Source organism: Bos indicus, chromosome 3 (assembly GCF_029378745.1).
Source record: "Bos indicus isolate NIAB-ARS_2022 breed Sahiwal x Tharparkar chromosome 3, NIAB-ARS_B.indTharparkar_mat_pri_1.0, whole genome shotgun sequence".
Classification (NCBI taxonomy): domain Eukaryota; kingdom Metazoa; phylum Chordata; class Mammalia; order Artiodactyla; family Bovidae; genus Bos; species Bos indicus.
The window spans coordinates 83,263,539-83,282,326 of record NC_091762.1 but is presented as its reverse complement, the minus strand read 5'-3'; the positions used below and the strand labels follow the sequence as shown (position 1 = coordinate 83,282,326).

The following is an 18,788-nucleotide window of genomic DNA, read 5'->3' as shown; positions in this document are numbered from 1 at the left end:
AATATAATACTAGCTTTCTTGTATTATGATTATTTTTGCATTTCCTTCTATTTCACTGTAAAGTCCTTGAAAGGAAGGCTCACTCTTTCACAGGTAACAACATCCCTGACCACATGGAGCTTACAATATAATGGGAGAAAGAACATAAACAAAGGATATGAATGAATATATATGCACATGGAGAGAGAGAGAGAGAGTGAGACGAAGCAAAAGTACAAGAGCATGCAAGTGAAAATAACAAGCAGTAATGAGTGCAGTGTAAGACGATCCAGAGTGATGGAGCTGCTATGTTTAAGAGTTACATGCAAAGGCTTCTCTTTATGAAGAGAAGTCAAATGAATGTCAGAGGAAAAGCGTTCCAGTTACAGAATGAGTAAATACAAAGGCTTTCAGAAGACCTTCGCACATTTCAGAGATATAGAGAAAAATATGGAGACCCCCAAGGACCTTTTCCATTTGAAGTATCTAAGTCTATGAGAAATAAAATGAGCTGGAAAATCGTTTTTCAACTCTAATTATCCTGCTATGTTCTAGAAACTTAGGGGGAAAAAAATCACTTTAATTGTTCAAAATGAAGTCAATAACATTCTGAAAAGGAAAATATTTGCTTCTGCTGACATTAAATGATATTTTGTTGATTCCTTTAAAAAGTTACTTCTAAACCTATACATTTTAAACTGATACATAGTTTCAAATGTCATAACAGAAAAAATTGATTTAAGTTCAATTCATTTAAGTGAAATGTGATCGTAAAAATTATTAAAAAACCACTTACTTGTGTATGGATAGATGAAACAGCAACAACTTCAACATTAAAAACACCTTTGTGATTATCTACCCATTTCATGCCAGGTAGGGGAACCTATAAGACATTGAATACAATGATCACAGATGCTTAAGTTGATTACGAATGCTGAAACAACTACGAATTATGAAACAAAAATTACGATATCTCAATAAGAAAAAATACTATGGAAATATATTTTATGCACTACAAACAAATGTAAAACTTATATCTTGTTCTTATTACAAAATCAATGTTTCCTACAAAAGAAGTAAAAGGCTCAAGGAGCAAAAAGCAGAAAATATGCCTTCAAAATTCTAGCTTCCTAGAAACATATCCCTTTATATCATTCCAAATCTTCCCTACACATATATATCTTTATATACACCCTCACATAGGTGGTACCAAACATATTATTTTGAAACCTGCTTTTCACCTATCACATTGTGAATCTCTTTTAATGGCAATAAATTCACAACTATAATATCTTATTGGTTTATAATAGCCTATTTTCTTTATATTAAAAACTCCTATGTTTTAATTTGGCTTTAAAATATTCATAAGCAAAGGAAGTCTGTTGTTTTAAGGATTAGGAAACATTTTTTTTTCTGACATAAATTGCTTGGAGTGTTAAAATCAGATCACAAAAAATTATTTTTAAAAGACAGTACATCAGTTCTCTCTATTCTTCCTGATAAGTACAGCTAAAAAGCTGGAACATGATACTTGAAAAAAGAAACATAGAGACTGAAAGGGGAGAGAAGGAGGTAGATGTGCTAGGGACCTCAGGATCAAAGGAACTATAAGGCAGTGTTTCCTGAGTTTTATTTTTCTCTCACGTATCCTGGACTAGTTTGCTAGAGAAGCTGGTAACCCAGAAATGCTAAAAGGAAAAGACAAAAAGTCTGCTCCCTCTAGCCAAACCCAACAATTGCCCTAATCTGGCCAAAGCCAAGAAAACAAACCACAGCCCCATTCCACCTCCATGTCTGACTCTTTGCAACGCTATGGACTACAATCCAACAGTCTCCTTTGTCCATGGGATTCTCCAAGCAAGAATACTAGAGTGGGTTGCCATGCCCGCTTCCAGGGGATCTTCCTGACCCAAGGATCGAACCCACATCTTTTATGTCTCCCGTATTGGCAAGTGGGTTCTTTACCACTAGCACCGCCTGGGAAGCCCCATGCACAGTGGGGAGTGTGAGTCTTTACCTCCCCCGGCAACAGGACTTCTCACTACTGCTAAAACACAGACTAACATAAGCTCTAGAGTCGCAGCATAATACCCAAAATGTTTCGGATATAACAAAAAATCACACACCATATCAAGAACCAGGACAATTTCTACTTAAATGAGAAAAGACAATCAACAGACATCAATAGTCAGATGACACAGATACTAGACAGATCTGACAGGAGTTTAAAGCAGCCATCAGGGAAAAAAAGGCTACACAAACAATTACAAACATCCTTGAAACAAATGAAAAAAAACCAGAATGTCTCAACAACAACAAAATAGGCAGATAGGCTTTCTTTCCCATGGTTTCTTATTTTTATTATATGAAGAAAATAAAACCAAATAAAGTCAGTTTTCTATTACAATTCAACACTAAAATTAGTGTTGGTAATTAATGTAGGTAAGAAATGTGGTATCTTTACTGAGGTAAATAATGAAGTCTTTGAAACTTTTTTTTAAAAAAAGCTGGTGGAGTATATAGTAACTACTCAATGCAAGAAATGGCACTAGCTCTTACAATGCAAAATACTCATTTTCATCTTTAAAAAATAGGACACCCAAGTAAACGGTGAACACATACTTCTTTAAAAACAATCTGCAGCATAAATATCATTTGGACACTTGTAAGAAATGTAAATAATCAAACCCCAGCCCAGACCTTACGAATCAGAAACTCTAGGGCTAAGGTTGAACCACTGGTAATACTACAAATACTCCAGGTGATTTTGATGCACGCTAAAGTAAGAACTACTCTCATAAAGTATTCTAACAAGTAGTGTGGCAACAGGAATACCATAATAGTAGCAGACACTTCTTTAGTATACTTCATGTGCCTGGCATTATTCTAAGTTCTATGTACTACTAATCATTCAGTCATCAACACAATCCTTTTTGTAGGCATTACTTATTTTCCTCAATTTACAGATGAGAGAATTCAGGCAGACAGAGTCTTAAGTCAGGTTGCCATAACAAAATACCATATACTGGTTGACTTAAGTAACAGAAATTTATTTCCTCACAGCCTGAACACTAGAAGTCCAAGATCAAGGTGCTACCACGGTCAGTTTCTGGTAAGAACCCCTTCCTAGCTTGCAGATGACCACCTCTCACTGTCTCCTCACACAGCTGAGAGAGAGTAAGCTCTCTAGTGTCTCTTCTTACAGAGTACTAACCAGGCATGAGGCCCCACCCTCATGACCTCATCTAACCTAATTACCTCCCAAAGGCCCCCATCTCCAAAAGCTGTCACACTGGGCGCTAGGACTTCAACAATTTAGCAGAGTAAGAAACTTACCTGATATCATACAAGTGAGCAGTGAAATCTTGGAAACCATACTACACTGCCTTTCAAAGGTGTATGAGATTAGAAAAAAAAAAAACAACAACATATAATGCTTCAAAGTATTCTATAGAGTAATTTTAATTATAGGAGAAATAACAGTACTTCACTATATACATACTTAGAGACAGAAGTTTGAGAAAACTACCTTTGTAATGAGAAACTCATTTCATTGAATCTGGAGAATTTCAACGTGAGAGATACTGACCTCAGGAGACAGTACGGAATAAGCCTGTGGTGGTTTTTCCAGTGAGACTGGTAGGCAAAACTGCCCAGTCTTCAATCGTCCATTCTGAAGCATTGGTATCCACTTTTAAATAAAAAAGAAATAACATTAATTTAAATGTTTGTTATTAATATTACTTCAAAAATCTGTTTCAAGAACTTGCTATAAGCCAAATTTGTCTCACATCACTAAATACCAAGGGATTTAGTTAGGTAATAATAATAATTAGGCCTTTATAATTCATCTAAAGAAGTTTCCCCATGGCTTGAGAAGGATCTCCAAGCCATTATTACTAACTATGCAATATTTAAATCTATAGCAGTACCTTATTAGGCAAAGGAAAGTTGGCAGTAGAAAAAGGCCATAAGAGGAATCAATTTTAAACTGGGGTAATGTGCCAATGTAAACAGGGAAAGAAAGATTTGATTAGACATAAATGTTGAAAATAAAACTAAAGAGTATGACAAACTTATTTTCTAACATTTAGCAAAATTCATGTCATAAACTGAAAACAAAAAATATGAATCAAATGTTAGTTTTTCTCTTTTGGGTGAAGGCATGCCTTTCTGACAAAACTGTGATTAGCACAGTATGATGTATTCATCTTAGGTTTATAATTCAAAAGCAATGATTTTCAAGAAATACTCAAGGGTTTTAATTGCTTTAACTAAGGCAATTGAAAGGGGTTTTAATTACAGAGGTCTCTTTTAGTTATGTTACATTCAAACCATTTTCTTCTGAAGAACCCTTAAAACTATTATATTTACACAGTAATGTTGGATAAATATACAATAATTAGGACCAACACCTAAGTGTTTAAACATGTTAGTTAATTAATGACATTAGTTAACCATATTAACAAGCATTTTCTTCTTACGATGACCCTTCCTAACCAATGTGGAGAATCAGATAAGGAATCCTCAAATAATAATGGACACAAAGTATATCTTAAATATTGTAATTATTTTTATGATCAAAGAGGTACATATTTAACAAAAATATACTTACTGTGTATCCAACAGGAGTTTCAAGAGGAGTATTTTGTTTTTGTTGACAACTAACATGATAAAAAGTAAAAAGCAAGTGATGATGGTCAGTTAAAGTAGCAGGGAGTTTAACCTTGATTTCTTCATGAAAATCAGGAGACCTTCATACAAAAAACAGAACAAAACAGATCAATAATCAATAATGTGTTCAAAACAAATAATTACTGCATTTGTATACCTGAGTAATTTTTAAATTAATTTCATGATTCGTGCTTAATTTTTCTTCTAGTCCAAAGTATTTTTATTTCCAAACTCTAAGTAACTAACTCCTACACTTCCAGATGAGGGAGCTGTCACTGTTTCTGAAATGTCTATCCCATTTTCATTAATGGGTTGAGTAATCCTACTATTTGAAAATTCACTAATAATCACCACCTTAATGCTGAGATCTTCATTAGATTGGAAACTGTATAGAAGAGGAAACTAGGGCAAGGCTTTCTATTTTATAACCAATCTAGATATGTATTACATAGAAAAATAAGTTTTTTATAGTATATCTCATAACCATACCATAGAAAAACATTTTTCTTTTATAGGAGTACAGCTTTATATTAAGACTAATTTGTTTATCCTTCTATTTAAAAAAAAAGAAAAAAGATATGTTTAGACAATCTGGTATCAAGATGGGCTCTCTATAGAATTTCCTTGTATTTATTATCCCATTGCTAAAGAAATAATGTTACCAAAAACATGGACTATTTATTGACTGACAGCTTAAAAAAAAAAGGAAAAGAGAAAAAAGAACAGAAAAAGAAATCAGAGAACACCCACAATTGCATGTGTCCCACTGCTTGAAAGTGCACACAGCTACTATAGGAATACAACAAATGTCATATCTGATCAAACCAGTAGTAGTTGCATCTCAATACAACTGAGATGTATTGAGAGTGGCCCGTATGGGCATTTCTGTGGTATAAGCATATGCATTTCTATGGTATATCATAAACAGCACCATGACTGCTATTTATGATATAGAGCTAAGAGAGAACCTTAGCATCCCAGCCTTCTGTATTTGGTTAGTAGCTCTCAGAGTTATTACAATGAAAAGACATCCACACTGTATGGCTCCAACTATCTTTAAAGTGAAAGCCATCCCACCAACTAGGGATTTTCCTCTGATGCAAAATATGTCAAATATTCTTCCATCTCAAATAAGCTTCAAAAATGCTTAACAGGTAAGGGGCATAAAGGTTTTAATACCCATAAGAAAGATAGTTAATGCTTGCCATTTGATAATTTGATGACTTCAGTGAATATAAGATGCTATAGATCGTATTACTTACTAATCACCACTGAATTATGAGAAAGTTGTATTTACTAGTAGTGTTAGACTCTATCATTTTAATTCTACTAATGCTGAGAGCAACAAAATAAAGACTTAGCCACAAACTGAAATTACAACCTTCTTTCTCCATGTTTCCTGGTATTTAGTGTTTCAGTTCATTTCTTTCCTGAAATCATTATGTGAAGGTTCTTATGGAAAATTAAACATCTAAGAGTTATTCATCAATAAGTATTTTTATTTACCCACCATTAGGCTAATAAGCACTGTGTGATTTTTATGGTGGTTTTAAAGATGAATATTTTTAAAAAACCCTCAAAAGTATATATTTAGCAGAAGTATAAGAACATATATCAACAGCTATGCTATAAAGCAGGGGTTGGCAAACTATGGCCACAGGCCAAATCCAGTTCATTACTTGGTTTTGTACAGCCTACAAACTAAAAAATGATTCTTATATTTTTAAGTAGTTAAAAAATTCAAACAAATAATATTTAACTTAAAATATTAAATGAAATTTAAATTTCAGGGTCCATTAAAAAATTTTATTGGCAGACAGCAATGCCCGTTTACTTGCAACTGACTGTGCATGGCTACTTTTGCAGAACAACAGGGCTGAGCAGCTGCAAAAGAGCAGACAGTGCACAAGTCCTAAAATATATACCATCTGACCCTTTTTAGAGAAGTTTGCTGACCCCTGGTATAGAGCATATAAGGTTAAGTGCTCCAAGAGAAGAGCTAAACAGATTATTTCAAGTTTTAGATCAAGGAACTGTCATTTAGGAAGAGACACATGATATGGGCCTTAAACTATGAGTAGTTCAATAAATAGAGGTAATTAGTATTATAAAAGAAAAAAAGATCCAAGAAAGGCCCAGAAACAGGACAGCACAGGATATGTTTGTAATGGAGCAGAAATATAAACATTAAGACATAAAAGATGATTGGATTAGAGACATTAAGAAGGAAGTTAAGAATGTTTTATATTCTGAGTCAGAGCAACTGGAAAAATGGTGGTACCCTTAATAAAAACAGGGAGAGACTGGTTTAGGAAGAGAGTCAAGAATAAACACATGGAAATTAAGAAGGAAGTAGGCATTCAAATGAATACACCTAAAAGATCTGAAAATGCACATCTATAGCTCAGAAAGAAGGTTAGGACGGAAAATAAAGAGTGAGGACAAGCCACACAAAGGTAAAAGCAGTAGTGGTTTCACTGAGTATAATTCTGGAATACATACAAGATTATTTAGGGAGAGAACATTATAGAAAAAGAAGGTTAAAGGCAAAACTTTAGTGCTTTGTGTGGAAGGCGTATGTTTTAAAGAAAAAGAAAAATTAGAATAATTATTATAGAAAAAAAGTAAACCGAGAGAGGGCCATAAAATAAAGGTAAGAAAGAAGAAAGTTTTAGGGAAGGGAAGGAAAAGCCATGCTACATAACAGCAGTGAATAAAGACTTTTGTTTTTGGAAGTATAGAAGAAACAAATTTTGTGGCAATAAGAGATGGAGCCAATGAAGCAGAAGACCGATGATGTTAAGAAAAGGAATAACTGATGGAGTCACACTCTGAAGAGGCTGGATAAGACTCTTTGAGAGCAGAGATGAAAAGATCCACGCTGAGGGAGGGAGTGGACCATTACCAACCTCACAACAGAGGAATGCAGATCCACACAGAGATAATCTGAGATGAAAAGCGTAGCAGTTCACAGACACCAAGTCAGATGGTCTCAATCGACTTCGTAAAGTAGGAACACTACGAGTAGCAGACAGAAAGAGGTAGGAGCTAAAGCAAGGGAAGAAAAGCTTAAAATAGCCACTGCCAAATGGGAGAGAGGGTAAAAAAGTGATGCCAACCAAATTTACCAAAGAGGAGTGGGGCCAAGAGAAGGTAAAACACTGTAGCCTCATCATGTGATAAAACACCATCAGTCCATGACAGCCTCAATGGGCACAATTTTGATTTTTCTCCAATAGCATCCAATAATAGAAAAAAAAAGGAGGGGTTAGCGTAGGAGCAGGGGGAGGGGAGGGAGGGGAAGAGGTAGGGATGGTAGAAGAGGAGGAGGGGAAGGTAGAGGAGGAGGAACAGAAAGGAGGAGGAGAAAGAAAGCAGAAATTACGTTATCCAGAGTTAACAATCAATTTTCCAAAGAACTAAAATGGAAAGACACTAAGGCAAAGATTTATTGGATGCTGCACCAACTTACTGGATGTTGCACTTGGGTGCAAGTTTAGTAAAGAGTTAAGTAAAACTACAAAGTGTAGGTGAAAACAACAGCGAGAGACCGAAAGACCAGAGGCCACAATGGTAATCAATAACAATATAATAAAAATGAAAGGATCAGAGAATTTGACAGAAAAGATGTTTTGTATATAAAGTCTTAACTTCGAGATGTCTGTGGAGAGAATGTATATCTACAGGTTGAAATTTAAAACTCTGATGTTGGCTGTCTTGAATTTGCACATTCAGTGCAGCAAAGCATTCAGTAAACACACTAATGTGAGAGCTAACAATGCCACTGAGAAGTGAGTAACTTTGAAAGAAATATTTGAATTCAGTACCTGTTATGATATACTACGGCTGTATAGGCTTCCTTTGAAAATTCTGAACAGCTAGATTTACCAAAGATTACCTGTAACAAATAACAGCATGTTGAAACTTTGTTGTAATAAATGCTGGATGTTTCATATCTATGTAAGAATTGGTCTGATTTAATAACTGAGAACAATGGGCAAAATCAGCCCAATGAAGAACATGTGCCTATAAGTTCAATTGCTTAAATGTAAATTTCTTTTCAACTACACACCCATCTGACATTCAAACATTCAGAAAGTTTCTATCCATTATATCTATTGGGCAATAAGGTACATTTCTTTTTCTTGAAGAAGGTAAAGAATTCATTTTAAAATCTAGCTGTAGTACATAATTTGGAATTTATATAAGAGTACAATCCTAGAATGGTGACATATATCTACTATACAAATTGGTGGCTTCTCTACTAAAACAACAGTCATTCTAAATGTCAAATATAAAGTATTTATATTAAAATATTCTAATTTTGGTCAATCTCTGTATCCTTACTGTAAGCTACTCTACAATGAAAGAGGAGCTCCAGTCTTCTATTCTTACTTATGCTTTTTTTAATTCACCACATAAAAAAAAAAAGTACCACTTTTAGAGACTGGATGTTTCTAAAAGTTTTAGCAACATTTTAGAGGTAAAATAATTCAGTCTTATATATCCGTCTCGTGAATTCTACCCAACCATGCTATGGTTAATTAGGGCAGCTGATTAGATAAATGTCTTATTGATGTCAAGGTCACAGCTATGATTCCAATGTGGCACGCTTACAATGTTATCTAGTCACAAATTAAACCTTTAAGTCTGGCCAGTCATTCTACACACGCATGAATAGGTATGTGGACAGGTCATCACACTTCTATCACACAAGTGGTAAAAACGACTCAAAGTTTACTCCTCATGGGAAGGGGTTAACTGGCACCATCCTTAAATAAAAAGAACATAATAACAGATATCTATGTTTCTTTTTGCAGGTCCTTTTAAGAGTATGTAAAAGTACAATAATTATGATTCTCCTAGATATGTCTAATTTCAAAAGTTTTCTAAGAATATCTTACTATGTTTTAATAAAAATGTTGCTCCAGTGCCAGAATTATGAAATTTATGATTTTATCATATCAATGTTATTTGATCAAAATTTATCTTAAGACCCGTTTTAATAGTCAGTTTAAAAAAATAAGCAAATACAAAAATAAGCAAATGTCTTGTTATATATTCTTTCAAACCACCCACTCACATAAACATAAAAGCATTATATTTTCATAACATTAATAATACACAAGTGAATGGAATGCAGTACATTTTTCCCCCTCTGAGAAGCTTTTGTTTTTCACAAAGTAATTTATTTTCATAACATGCATGAAATAAACTGGAAAGTGTTCCTTTGACCATTTAACATGTATTTGTAATCATTCATCAACATGAACTGAGCATCAATTATGTCAAGCACTATGACAGGCATCAAGATACAGATATGAGTAAGATATGGTCCCTGCCCTCAAGGAGCTCACAGTCTAGTGGACAAGGTAAAGAAATAAACACATAATCATAAAGGAAGCAGCCTGTAAAAGAAGTCAGAAGACACTATGGCAGTGCCAAGAGAAAGAGTGGTCTAACTGTCAATATGGCTGGACGCAGCTGGGGCGCTGCAGAGGAGGCCATATATATGCTAAGACAAGGAAGAGTTTGTTAAGCAAAAAAGAAAAACAAATTATTTTACATACACCACGTTTGTCATAAGCTCAAATTCATATGACCATTCACATATAGGATAATAAAGTATCTATTTTCACAGTCCAGTATCTTTTCATCAACAGTGATGGTACATTCAGTCCTTCAGCAGAAATGAAGAGCTAGTTAAAAGCATGAAATGCTCATTCCAAACCCCAAGAGTAAATTCTACATTTATTGAAATATTTGCTCAGCATGCATTATATGCAAAGACCTGAAAAAGCTGCCATAGAAGAATACAAAGATGAATAATTTGTGCTTGCTGTTATCAAGATCTATAAATCCTGATGAAATTGAGGCTATAGTGGAAATGAAAATAGTTTTCTTAGTAAGAAGAAAATCAAAAGAACTTGATTCAAATGACTCACATAGAAGGCCAAAATAAAACTGTAAAAAATGCACCTGTTAGCTCATTTTCAATCCACAAAGGTTCTCTCAGAGGGTGAACATCTACAGGTGACAGGTACGTTCCTACTCCGTAAGTTAAAAATCTACGTTCATGGAGCCTGCATTTATTAATGTCCCACAAGTCCTCAGTGACCGTATGGGCAGTCAAGACCCTCCACAGTCTGGCCTCAGTCTACTATTTCTGACTTATCTTGCATTGTTCTAGCTCACTGGCAACTCACCATTCTACCTCTGCTGAAGAACATTCTCCAATATGAACTGCCTTCCTTTCCCCATGGTCTAGACCCACTGCTGTAACATTTTAACCACTTCTGAGGCATCCTCTCTTTCCTCTGAACATCTAGGCCTTTGAATCCCTACATACTATCAATTTTCTAATAATTAGCACATACCTTAGGTTCTCAATATTGGCTGAAAAATTTAATCCCTTGAAAGCGTTAGTCCCTCAGTGGTGTCCGACTCTTTGAGACCCCATTGACTGTAGCCAGCCAGGCTCCTCAGTGCACGGAATTCTCCAGGCAAGAATACTGGAGTGGACTGCCTTTCCTTCTCCAGCGGATCTTCCCGACCTAGGGATTAAACCCAGGTCTCCAGGATTGCAGCCAGATTCTTTACTGTCTGAGCTACCAGGGAAGCTGTAATCCCCTGGGGGAATTTAAAAAATAATGGTATCTGCCTGGTACCCCTCCCCAGAGTTTATACTGTAATTGGAATGAGATTCAGCTGGGCACTAGCACTTTCAAAAGCTTCCTGTGTGAGTGTAAAATGCAACCAAAGTTGAGAACTATTGCCAGAGGTTCTCAACCAAGGTGAGAAGAAACATACAAATTAGAATTACCAGGAGAGCATTTTCAGCCCCCATTTACTGCCTACCACTTTCCACCTCCCTTACCTGCCCTTTTATTCTGAAGGAGGGGAATCAGAATCTCAGATGCAAGCAAAGAGAGGAGCTCTCTGTGCTCTGTTAGAGCACTCTAGGTGATTCTGATCTGGCCCTCTTCTGAAGTTCACTATTTTTGAATCTTATGTGTTGTTCTTATATCCTCTAGATTATAAATCTTATTCATCTTTGTATCTCTGGAAGTGCCTAGCATATACCAAGTCCTCAATAAACAAGACTTCAAGTAAACTCATTACTACCTGTTCAGGAAGTAATGAAGTCAGAAATACAGTTTACAAGATCACATTAATTTCCAATTTAGACCTGCCAACCAAGTGATACCACACCCCAACCCCCAAAAAAAGTCTGTTTGAACCACATATGAAGAATAGAAATTGTAAAGAACATTTCTTACCGGCATGGCATTGCTAGGATCCTCCCCATACATAAACTGGACTTTCACTGTTATATTTCTGGCAGAACCTTGACGGTTGGCAAAATTAAGACTCTGAGGGTATATGTAGAGAAGGTTTCTGTGAAGGCAATAGTATACATGATAGTGAACATATCTGAAAATACTATGTATCACTACTACACACTACAAAAGAAACAAATGAACAAATACTAAATTACTAGCATTTGCTCTATAGACACTATGCTATTTTTACATACAATGTTAGATTTGATCCTTAGAGTAATCATTCAAACAGAGAGCAATCAAATATACCCCCACTTTACAGATGAATTGAGGCCCAAAAAAGTTAAGAGATTTTTCACATACAACTAAGTGGTAAAGCTGAAATCAGAATACAGTTCAGTCATACTTCAAAATGCAAGTTATTTCCTCTAAAAGAGGCTTCTGAGAAATAAACAAGTGAGGATAGAAACATTATTAAGAAATTAAAAGACAGTTCTAATATTATCTTATAGGATGACATTTATAAATAAGGCTTTTTGTATAAATGTGATCAAGGTTTTAAGAGGTATAATATTCTACATTATTGTTCAAAAAACACATATGGCAATATGGTAGGCATAACAGTGTTAGATAGCTACTATGAGAAAATCACATATTACTCTACAATCAACTGACGTAAGCCCAGTTGCATCTTACACAGCTGCTGGTAGCAGTTGCTGCTCCCAATACAGAGATGAGAAATAATTCAAGAAAAAGCATCAAAATAGAGGGCTTCAAAAGAAGTAAGAAAAAATAGATTATGGCTGATTCATGCTGTTATACAGCAGAAACCAACACGATATTGTAAAATGATTATCCTCCAATTAAAAATGAATTTTTAAAAAAAGAAAAAAAGATTATTTTTTCTTTACCTGAAGGCTAGTGCTTGCTGACAGCGGATGTACAGGACTTCAAATATAATAAAACCCTCCTAATTAAACACTGGGGCAATGAAAATAGGTCTAAATTTTCCAGAAGGTGGTAGGGTAATACAGAAATTTTAAATGAATATACTCTTTGACCTAACAACCCCATCTCTAGTCTAAGGAAAGAACCACACATATGTACAAATGGGTGTGTTCAAAGAAATTCATGACATTGTTTATATTAGGAAATAGCTATAAACAATAATAAAGAAATATGTTCATCAGTACTGGGCTAATTAAGACATACTAATAAGACAAATACCTATCAGAATCTCAAAATGAAAATGTAGAGCAGTATTTATTAATGCAGAAAGAGATACCCAGCATGTTGAATGAAAAAAAGGCAGGTTCCAAAGCAGGATGTATAGTGGCATTACCCCACTTACCGAAAATTGTGAAGAAATAATGGCAGAAAATGTCTCTAATCTGAGGAAAGGAACAGACATCTAGTTCTAGGACATTCAGAGAGTTCCAAATATGAACTCAAAGAGACCCACATCCAGATACACTATACGTAAAATGTCAAAAGTTAAAAATGACAAGATTAAAAAGAGGTAAAAGGTGTCATCACACATCTAATGGCAGGGAAACACCTATAAACAAGAACATTTCAAAACAATGCTGCATTGTGAGAGAAGTGCGCAGTAGCTATGGGAGAAAGAGACAGGTACTTAGTTGATCATGATGAAGTCTTTTCAATCTTCTACCACTGCTATGGCATTTGTTAAAGAAACTGAATTATTTTTGTGTACATTTTTCCAGAGGCTAGATTTTATTGACTGCACCCTATAGTAACATTTAACATGTTCCTCTGTGTTTTCTATCAACTGAAAGTTAAATCTAGACCTTTGGTCAAATTTCAGGGACAAGACCACTTCACAAATGATACCGTATCCTTCTATCAGGAGGAAAATGTTTGGTTGTTGTTTCTCTCTCTGTGCAATTAGTAGATAATGATGATCCATGCCTAAATCCATTAACTCATTAAGGGTTGCCAAAAGGTAATATTCTATCACTGTTTCTATATTTATAAGCTGAAATATCTCTATGAAAAGCACTTTTCCTTATCTACTGAGAAGCAAGAATAAATGCTTCATTCTTTTCCATTATCTGCCAGTTTTCAAAATAATCAGTTGGTACATTACATTCCTCTAAAAGAGATCAATTTTTTTAAAGTATCACTTATAAATTAATGGACCAAACATATTAACAGGTTTAAATATTTTGCAGTTACTATCTTTATTGGTGTTCAAATTGTATCATCCTTGACAAGTGAAAAGGTCAATTCAAACTGCCTCATAATCCCTTTGATTCAGTCATACTAGTCTTCCACAGCTTCTTGCTAATTCCAGGCTCTTCTTATACACTTTCTTTCCAAACCTGGAATCAGCTATTTCTCCAAGGAGCTGTGGTTTATAAAGTGGAAAATGTTTTTCCAGGCCACTAATTGTGGGTTACTCATTGTTTCTTCTTTTGAAAGAGTTAGGGGAGAATGCTTTTAACATGAAATATACCTAAATTCATAGTGACAATTCACATTCAAGAGTACAAGGCTTTTATTTCTTCTTTTCTATCTTGCATCTATACCATTTTTCCTATGCTGAGAATCACTGCCAAGGACATTAACTATGAGAGAACTAAAATATCATTTAATTACTCATTGTGTGTTATTCAAACAAAGGAGTCTTAAGGAACTCCAAGATCTTGTGGTCATCCAGAAGAGGATGAGCCTACAAAGAAGACTGGTCAGTCACCTACAAAGCAGCAGAAGGAAAACCTTGAGAGTACAGTGACATGGAAATAAAAGGAAGAAATTACAAGTAGAATTAAAGAGTTAAGCATCAATTGCTATTCAGGGACCACATGAGGAAAGAAATGAAAAATGTCAACTGAATTCAGCAACATCACATAAACACACCACAGCTTCTCTATCCATTCATCTGTTGATGGACACTTAGGTTGCTTCCATATCTTGGCTATTGCAAATAAGGCTTTCATAGACCAACTCTTAACCTTTTCTCTGAAATAACTGGTAGAAGTGTAAAGCACCATAGGTATGCTCTTAAAGTTCTTACCCTTTTAGCACTACAGGAAAATTAATCAAATCCAGATGGTGCTAGTGGTAAAGAATTCACCTGCAATGCAGCAGACACAAGAGACATGGGTTCAATCCCTGGGTTGGGAAGATTCCCTGGAGAAGGAAATAGCAATCCACCCCAATATTGTTGCCTGGAAAATTCCATGGACAGAGGAGCCTAGAGGGCTACAGTGCATGAGGTCACAAAGAACTGAACACAGCTGAGCAACTGAGCACAAGTTACTGATAATTTTAGGCTGAAAACAGACAAAAGTAAGATTCAAGAGTAGTAGGCATTAAAAAAATGAAGCCAGTAAAATTCTGAAGAGTAGAGTTGAGAAAGGGAGAAAGATATTTGGAGACAAAACATGGGGATTTGGGAAGCTTTTTAAGACTGGAAAGGTTGAAGTGTGATTAAATCCTAATGGAAAGAATGTAGGTGAGACAGAGTTTGCACACACTAAACAAGAATGTAAGATTCCTGAAATGGTGGGAGAAAATAGGATCCAAAGCCCTTGACAACAGACTGGCCTTTAATATGCTTATAATTCCTCACTGTGACAAACATTTACTGAGTATACATTTACTGAGTATATTTTCAGTATACTAGATACTGAAAATAAGGGAGTTCTTGACTTCATAGAACTCACGTCTGGAAGGAGAGTCAAACGGGCAAATAATTATAATGCAGAACGATAAATGTTACGAACACTGAATGTCTTTGGGGGCCCACAAGGGGACTTAAAAACTAAAGAATCTGCCCACAAATTTCAATGAGAAAATTGCAAGTTTAAAATAGACAGGCAAAATGCACAGCACAGCAAAACACATCATACTTTCCTCCCACCCCTCAACTTCTGCATTGGATTACTACTGTTTTAGATTTGTGGATGTGGACATAACCAGTCCCTTTCCATCTTTTAAGTTTTAGAAAGGCTCCCTTTCTCTCTCAAACATGACATCACTTTGTTATTCCATTCACAACTCAAATAATCTGCTTAAAATAATCCTAACTTATCTTGTTTACATATTATTTCTTGTTTATATATCTCCTTTACTTAAGGTCAAACTCCATGAGTGCAAGGACCTTATCTATCTAGTTAGTTGCTCTATTTCTGATGCTTAGGATAGCTTCTCCTATGAATAAATCATTGACTGAATGAATGAATAGTACAGAACTCACATAAATATTTACTTAACTCTTCTGGAGTTTGGATTTTCAAGTGAAATGGGAATTAACTAAATGTTAAGCTATGCTTAATTTCTAATATAAGTAATACAATTTTAAATTCAATTTGCCTCTGAAGGTGAAACGCACGCATTTAGACCAGGTTCTTTTGACTACTAACTCCACTAATAAAGTTCCACATAAATCTAGTAAGTCTTTACCCTGCATTTGTAATACTCCTTCAGAGGAATTTTAAGTTAACATAGAGAAGGTAGATCAATAAAGAGTGTTGAGTTGTTGAGATACCTGACTAGCCTTTTTTAAGGCTGATTTCATATTTCACCACTTTTTCAAAATGAATTCTAGATTAAACCCAAGTTTTAAATAATAAAAATAAAACTAACAGGAAAGCATTAAAGAGATCTTATTTTATAGGTAAGGAAGACATTTCTGAGCATGAGCCACAAAAATTCATAAAAGACAAATTTTAAAGCCTCTACAGAGCAGGGGATACCAAAAACACAAGTGGAAGACAGGACAAACTGGAAGAACACTGATGTTACATAGATGACAAAGAGTTAATATCCATCACATGTAAATAATTCCTAAAATTGGTCAGAAAGACAAACAAACATGGGACAGGGAGTTTGATGGGGAGAGGGAGATTTAGATAATACCCAGATAATTCACAAAGAGAGCAAGACAGAGAGACAGCAAAATCAACTAGATATATTTGCCTACCAGGTTTATCAATATTTTTTGTCTTGCTCATTCAAAATACTGGTAAAAATTAATGAGAAAAAAGAAACTCTCATATCTTTTTGGTAGGGATGTAAACTGGCACAATCCTTTTAGGATAATCTGCAAAGAGAAATCTACTTTGAAAGTTAACATCTATGAACTTATCATATGAAAATATTTATATACAAATATAAATATATTTTCTATGCATATTGTTTATAATCAGAAAATTACAACCAACTTAAAGTATCATTGATAGGGAGATGATTAAGTTAAGGTGCATCTATGTAATAAAACACTGTGCGGCCACTTAAAAGGATATGGTAAATACACAGGCACTCATATAAAAATAAATTTTAAAATGTTAAAGTCTTAAATCAATGTACATATATAAAAAACATGAGCTATACATAACATACTCTCATTTGTGTTAAATAAAAATTACATTTAGCCAGTCATCCAAGGGAACTGGTATGATAGACCCCAAAATGTTTGTAGTGAAGAGTGAGGATTTTTATATTTTAAAGATTTTCAAATATCTGGGTTTCCACATTAAGTACTTTCAGTATAAAAATTAAACATTTATTAATGCCAGTTAATGGACATAGGAAAAAAAGCTAAGATAAATAAAATGATTCCTTCGAAGGTCACTCACCTTCTGGACCTTTGTTGTCCAATAATACAGTCTAGTGAGAATACAGGGCTTCCCTGGTGACTCAGATAGTAAAGAATTCTGCCTGTGTTACAGCAGACCGGGTTTGATTCTGGGATCAGGAAGATCCCCTAGAGAAAGGACTGGCTACCCACTCCAATATTCTTGCCTGGAGACTACAGAGTACTTTACGTGGACCTGTTCTAACTGACATATCCTGAAAGTATAAAATACAGACCAGATTTGGAAGACAGTATGAAAAAAGAATATAAAACACCTAATTAACAATTTCATACTGGTATATTAAAATGGTAATTTTTGATATATCAGATAAATAAAACATACGTTAAAATTAATTTCACTCATCTTTTTTCAGTTTTTTACATAAATAACTCACACTGTACTTCCATTGGCCAGTACTATTCTAGAAGAAAAGGAAACTAATATATTACTTTTTCATTAGTTCATATAAATATTTCTATTTATAAATATTTTTCTCAGTTACTTTTAGTCTTTCTACCAAATATATTAATTCAAAAACAAATGACCACAGTTAAAAAGGAAAAAATTAGTAGGAACATACTATATTCAAATTAACAGGGATACAAGATCCAAAATGCCTTGTGTTTTATTTGGAAGCCAAATCTCCATAAGATTGCACAACCTGGGAGAGGATAAAAGACTCTGCTTCACTTTTTAAACAAAGGTCCTAAATGTCCTAAAATTCCATGCAGCTAAGAAGTTTTGAGTATTAGTTCGTAGAAACTGGGAATCCTTAAATTGGGTCTTAATTTTGCTTAGTTTCTTATTTTCTTTAGCATAAAAATTTTAAGGTTTTATAACATTACTGGTTATATCTGGTCAGGGTTCTGTTTAAACACATTACATTTCCCATGTTGACACTCTTCCACAGCTTGTAATTAGAGAATTTATTTATTTTAATTATATTTCATAACATGTCGAACTACTATAAGAAAAAAATTACCCAGATATTTCTACCCAAAGACAATATCATAAACCAAGAATATGCAACCACTGCCTCTAATCTCTTTTAGCATTATATGTGAAGCGTTACAACTACAACTTCAACAGAAAGTATTAATATTCCAGCACATTAACTAAAAGAAAAAGAAATTCCTATACATAACCTTTCTTTGGTATTATTATCCAGTTACTTTCATGCACTGGAAGGGACTACTTTTCAAATTCTTTTCGTTGTAAAGAACCTCCAATACTAAAAAGGAGTATC

At 34.5% G+C, this 18,788-nt stretch overlaps 1 protein-coding gene across 10 annotated transcripts in view; it reads right to left on the bottom strand.

The window, feature by feature from the left end:
- The window catches only part of DOCK7 (dedicator of cytokinesis 7), a 209,569-nt gene that overhangs the window by 108,817 nt on the left and 81,964 nt on the right, over positions 1–18,788 (bottom strand). For 9 of the 10 annotated variants that reach the window (XR_011565855.1, XR_011565854.1, XM_070786435.1 and 6 more), the window contains 5 exons: positions 11,934–12,051; positions 8,481–8,551; positions 4,595–4,733; positions 3,569–3,670; positions 776–862 (listed from right to left, as the gene is read on the bottom strand). Coding sequence is in view for 8 of the 10 variants with exons in the window: in XM_070786435.1 (XP_070642536.1) it covers positions 776–862; positions 3,569–3,670; positions 4,595–4,733; positions 8,481–8,551; positions 11,934–12,051 (517 nt within the window). In the remaining 2 variants the exon portion in view is untranslated. Of the gene's footprint in view, positions 1–775; positions 863–3,568; positions 3,671–4,594; positions 4,734–8,480; positions 8,552–11,933; positions 12,052–18,788 lie in introns of those variants that run through there. The other variant, XM_070786436.1, reaches the window with a different exon arrangement.